This window comes from Xiphophorus hellerii, chromosome 9 (genome assembly GCF_003331165.1).
Source record: "Xiphophorus hellerii strain 12219 chromosome 9, Xiphophorus_hellerii-4.1, whole genome shotgun sequence".
Taxonomy (NCBI): Eukaryota; Metazoa; Chordata; class Actinopteri; order Cyprinodontiformes; family Poeciliidae; genus Xiphophorus; species Xiphophorus hellerii.
Window position 1 is genome coordinate 8,516,511 of NC_045680.1, and position 6,113 is coordinate 8,522,623.

General features: G+C 34.9%; 1 protein-coding gene across 3 annotated transcripts in view; it reads right to left on the reverse strand.

Moving 5' to 3' along the window:
• The window catches only part of LOC116725702 (tensin-3-like), a 42,188-nt gene extending 37,068 nt beyond the window's left edge, over nt 1-5,120 (reverse strand). The window contains exons 1-2 of one of the 3 annotated variants that reach the window (XM_032571932.1): nt 5,045-5,120; nt 2,358-2,531 (exon numbers count right to left, since the gene is read on the reverse strand). In XM_032571932.1, the coding sequence (XP_032427823.1) occupies nt 2,358-2,507 (150 nt within the window). In that variant the 5' untranslated portion in view covers nt 2,508-2,531; nt 5,045-5,120. Of the gene's footprint in view, nt 1-2,357 lie in introns of all 3 variants that reach the window. The other 2 variants (XM_032571931.1, XR_004340452.1) reach the window with 2 other exon arrangements.
• Nucleotides 5,121-6,113: the final 993 nt, after the last annotated feature.

The window sequence follows — 6,113 nt, forward strand, 5'->3', positions numbered from 1 at the left end:
TTTGTTAGATGGAAAATAATAACCCTTAATAAGTTCATATTTTGTTTTTTAAAAATGTTGTTTTTATTGATTTTTATTCTAATTTTAAATGTCATGTTTTCATTACCTGTAAGTGGAAAATCATCATAATTAACCCTCTGATGCATGACATATTGACCATACAGTCTTCCATGAGTGGGTCTTTTTGGACTTGTGTTTAAACCAATGTGGGGGTTTTTCACACAAGAATTATTTCATGTTTGAAATATTTTAATTTTTCACTTTTTTAAGCATTTTTAGAAGAAATTGTAGAAGATTTGTGACAATTTGTAGAACATTTATAAAACGAAATGACAACAACAGCAATTTTACAACAGCAATATTGGAAAAATGTCAGCGTCCATTATGTTTGTGGGTGTGTGTCGGCAGGGAGAGGGGGGGATAGAAAGAGCATGTTTCTTGAAATTAGCTAGCTAAACAAGCTAGCTAACAATACTGTCAGTATTCTATTGTGCTGTGTGTATCATGCATGTGAGTGTATGTAGGTGTGTGCATTTATCCATCCATCCATCCATCCATTCATTCATCCTCTTCCGTTTATCCGGGGTCAGGTTGCGGGGTCAGCAGCCTAAGTAAGGAGGCCCAGACTTCCCTCTCCTCAGCTCTTGTTCCATCTCCTCCAGGGAACCCCAAGGCGTTCCTTGCTGAGAAACATAGACCCTCCAGCGTGTCCTGGGTCTTCCCGGGGGCCTCCTCCTGGTGGGACATGCCCAGAACACCTCACTAGAGAGACGTCCAGGAGGCATCCTAACCAGATGCCCAAGTCACCTCAACTGGTTCCTCTCGACATGAAGGACCAGCGACTCTACTTTGATTCCCTCCCAGATGACTGAGCTTCTCTCTCTAAGGGAGAGTCCAGGCACCCTAAAAACTAAAACTAATTTCGGCTGCTTGTATCTGTGACCTCGTTCTATCGGACATGACCCAAAGCTCCTGATCATAGATGAGAGTAGGAACTTAGACTGGTAAATCAAGAGCTTCGCTTTTTGACTCAGCTCTCTCTTCACCTCGGCAGACCGGTACAGCCCGCTTCACTGCAGAAGCTGCTCCAGTCCGCCTGTCGATCTCCCGCTCCACTTGGGGCAGGACATCCTCCCCGACCCGGATAAGGCACTCTATTCTTTTTCAACTCATTTATTTATGCATTCATTTATATAGCTATACATTTATTTATTATTTATTGAGATAATAAAAGAAAGAACCTTGAACACATTGATCAACAGGTTTTCCATGTAATTCAACATATTTTCTCTTTTGGTTTTCTCATCCAGGGTGTCAGACACACACAGAGACACCCCGACACACACCCACACACAAATAATACACATGCGCCATAAAGTATAGGCAGTAATGTTAGCTAGCTGGGTTAGATAATTAGTATTATCTAACTTCAAAGAAGGGTAATAGGTTGATTTGTGACAATAACTCTGTCACAGTACTCATGATTGACACACACACACACACCCCCACACACGCACACACACCCACACATGCCCACACATTTGTGAGGTAAAAATAAAGATAATAATTATATGTAGAGGTTCTTGCTTTGTAAAATGTTATTATTAAGGGGTGAGACTCAGTTTGTCTGTTTCACACAAAAAAAATTTCCTGGCAGTCACAGTTGGTAAGAAATAAAGATTCCCATTAAATTCCTTAGGAAATGAATGCAGGTCATTTGGAAGAAAGGGGTAGTAATATAAAACATGATATTTCTTAAAATGTGTAAAAGGTAAATTAAAATTTTGAATTGCTTAATATCAATAAGATGTTTGTTGTGGAATACTTGGAATATGAAGTGATGAAAATTTTTCATTACAAAGATATTGCAAAAAATGACCTCACCAGGTCCAAAAGGACACCACATATGCATCAGAAGGTTAACATAAATGATGATGTTAATTATGATGCTAATTAACATAATTTAAAAAAAATTAAATTATGTTACGTTTAATTAACATAATTAAAATTATGTTAATAATGACAATTATTAACATAATTATCATAATTGGATTAAACCGATTAGTTCTATTAATTTCTGTTTAATCTTGCAGTAGTAAGAGGTATATTTAAACGATTTCTTAATTCTACAGATCCTCTTTTAATTATGCCCTTGTACTATCAGTAGAATTGAATTGTCTTTTCAAAAATTTTCATTTTTTCGCAACTAATTGCAATTAATTGGGGGATTAATTGTTTCTCCTTATAAAAAGTAGCATTTTTAAAAATTTTTTAATGTAGTCTTGGTTAATGTTAATAGTACATGAGTAAAAAGAATCATGAAAAGAAAACAGCTGTTAAAAACAATATTTTCTCACCATATAGTTGTGCCCATGCTTAGACTCTAGCATAGGGATAATCTTCTTCAGATTCTGCAGGTAGAGATCCTCTGGACATGTAGAAGGGCAGATGATGCTGATGATGCACTCTGTGATGTATGTCAGATCAATTTGTCGTAGTTCTTCCATGACAGCTTTTAGTTACATTGGCCTCTGAAAACATTCAGGAAGTGATGCAGGACATATACAAAAAGAAAGTTATTGAAACTTTGTGGAAGTGAGATTTTTAAGCTGTGAATGCAGCATTTATCAAGGTTTTGCCACAAGTTCATTGACCACGTGAGCCACATTAGGATTTCACTTAACAAATTTCTGATTTCATCAGTTTTATGCACTCCTTTTTTGAACATGTTGCTTCACAAAGTAGGGTCATGGCCGAGCAAATGCTTAGTCACCTTAAACTCTCCCTGACATTGAGACTTGGGAAAAAAAAAGCACATGAGCAAAAAACGAGAGTTCATGAACTTAGTACTCAGTAGATTGCAAATTTAAAACAATTAACAGAGACAAAGAAAATAAATTTTGTCTTAAGAAACCTACTTTATTTTCAATAACAGCAACACAACTTCTGTAGAAACTACTGATTTTGTGACTAATTTTACTCAGCTTCATCAGCTGTCTTTTTTCACTTTTTTAGGTAAACTGTTTTACAGCTTTTACTTTTCCATCTTACTATAGCTAATTTAATTTATTTTGTATTTGATATGCATAGAGCAACAGAAGAAAACTTGTAAAATCACTAAGCAATGCTGCTATTTACAAATAATTTAAATTGCTCTCACACTGAAACTGAGAATAATGGCAAACAGAAATGTAACAGCTGACAGCAGGACATTGTTCAACTGATCAGAAATCTAGAATTACAAAATTGATGTATTCTCATCTGTACAACTGTAGTGTTTCTGTGCTTGAATATTTAAATTTTATAAAGTTGAAATGACTATTAACCCATTCTGAAATGATCAACAGATGCACTCTGACAATGTTTAGCAGAAGGGTCTTCAATCCGGCATCAGTTTTTTCTTTCTTAATATATCAAGTGTTATTTTCAAATTGTTTTTATCCAAATAAGAATGCATTCTAAGGAGTGTAATTTCCTCCCTAATTCCCAAGTAACCCATCCACTGGGCTACATGTCAGTATTTGGATAAAAAAATAGATCTGGTTTGGGAGTGAGACTGACACACAGCTGGGCTGCAAGGAAAACACAAAGAGCCGTGCTTAAACTCGTGTTCACTCAAGCCTTGTGACCACAGCAGAGTAAATAGTGATGCAACCCTTTTCACCAGCTGCACACAATAATAACCTCCAGCTCTGATTTATTGTAAGAATTAAAACTGCACAATGGGAAAATTTTCATGTCATGTCTGTAAAATGTCTCAAACAAAATTCACATTTTGAAAAAGATTTTTGATATATTCCTCCTAATTTAGTGGGTATTAGATAGCACACTTTAAGAACAAATAAAGTGAATTCACATTCAGAAACATACTTATGATAAAATAACAGCAATACAGACACCAATAAGTATGAGATAGCCTACTAAGTAATTTGAAGGGAACACAAAAAAAGTGAAAAATGATTTGATGAATGACTACAAGAACATAATCAAAACAGCCTCCGTTTCGGACTATTTAGGGAATTTCCACCCTTGTAGAGCTTTTCCTCTCAAATCTGTGGCTTTAAATTTTAATTCTTTGTGTGAAAAACGTGACTCTTCAGTCCTGGCCTGTTTCCTTACTTCCCACTCTCTGCTGCATCCCTTCTTTCTAGAGAATCCATGCAGAAGCGACTAACAGGGCTGGGCAAACAGTCTTAAAGAGTGACTTCTCTGCAAAGATGTATTTCTGGGCTGTTTTTTCAACATTTTTTACTGCTGCACATCTAAATTTGTCAGTGCTCCGCCTGAAAAACCAAAACAAGAAGTGTATGTCTCAACCACGCTCATGCTACCCTGAAAAGTCCTTGAGTACTAAGTGGGCCACATATAATTACAGTTTCTATTTCCCATTTTATAGAATGGAATTCCCAAGTGGATCACCCACCTTTGTTTGTTTTATGTTGGACTTATGATCTTACAGAAGAACACCATTGCTTTGTTGGATGCAGAGTTTCATTGTTACCTAAACAAAGAGATCATTTGAAACTGAAAGTACATTATAAACAATTAAAAAACAGAAATGAAATCTCATGACTGCAAATTCTCATTCTGTTTTATTCAGATGCTTTTTAAAGGTTTCTAAATTAACCTCGAGCTTTCAGAAGAGCTCAAAATAGAAATCATTTTAGAAATTATATTAGCATCAAGGTTATGTTATGTTAATCAGCTGAATTATAGTACTCCTACTGGCAGGGATTTCACTCCTTCCAAGTCCTTTAACACAGAGCCAGAGATTAAACAGCATCTGAATCCCACAGCAAACACATCTGTATATACTCTCTGCCTTAATGTTTCAGTAAATAATTCGTTGCATTTACAGTAGATCCATTCTTCAGTGAGATTTTCCAGTCATCACATGCTCAGAGGCCATTTACATGCAGGGGAAAGGCAAACTTCATGGAACAATGACCAGGTCAATACTAGTTCAAACTTTTCTGTAACCTGTCAGAAAACATCAAAAAAAAAGGCTTACCTTTGCTGCAAACAAACAATGTGTTATACTCACAGCACAGCACAGCAAGATGAGTGAAAGTCTGAGTGAATGGTATTAAAGAGAGACGAGGTGGAGACTTGACAGTAGGTGGGAGGAGGAAGGAAGAGGAAAAAGAGCTTGATAAAGTATGCTGTGACAGCTCTGCTTGCACTTTGCCCTCTGTTGGACTGCAGTGTGACAGCAATTCACTCACGTCTGCATGGACGCCCATAGCAATCCAGCAACACCTCTCTGAAAACAAACAGGAGCTGATTAAACAGTTTTATCTCCGTGTTGTCTGGGGTTCCAGATGATGACATTAAAATTTAAAAACGACACTCAACTAACTTTTGATTGTCTTAGAGTAGAAGAGGATCTGTCAAACTAACCATGCATTTTTATGGTGTTATGATTTGTGAAAACACATCTTAATCATCAATGTCATGATGTTTTGGAACTTGTAGTCTTAAAAAAATCGTGTTGAATATATGAGTGTGTGTCAAATTTTATTTACAGACAAATTTCAAAACAAAATACTTTGCAAATGAGGAAGTCACACAATGAAACCAGTCCGTCATATTAAATGGCTACTAACATGTTTTAACAACTGTGATAAATATATTTTATAACTACTACTACAAATAATAATAATAATAATAATAATTACAATTATTATTATTATTATTATTATTATTATTATTATTATTATTATTATTATTATAGTTTAAAAATACTTTAAAATATTAAAACAGTTTTAAATATATAAAATTAAAAACAATAATAAAAACAATAAAATCTTATACAATTTTATTGTATAAGTTACAATACCTACAATAATTGTAGGTAGGAAAGGAAAAAAAGAAAATTACAGTGATAATTTTTCAATAAAACAATTCTTATTTCACTACTGCTAGTATATATGTGATAATTCAACATTGATTCCACTAGATGGCGTTAAAATATGATTTAAAGGCGACTTCTTCAAGATAAGGACAAGTGTCTTAATAAACGTGACTGTGAATTAAAGAGTTTGTGTACTGTTTCTGTCGATTGTTTTTCTCTTTATATATTATTATTTGACAAATCACTGCAACTTCAAGCT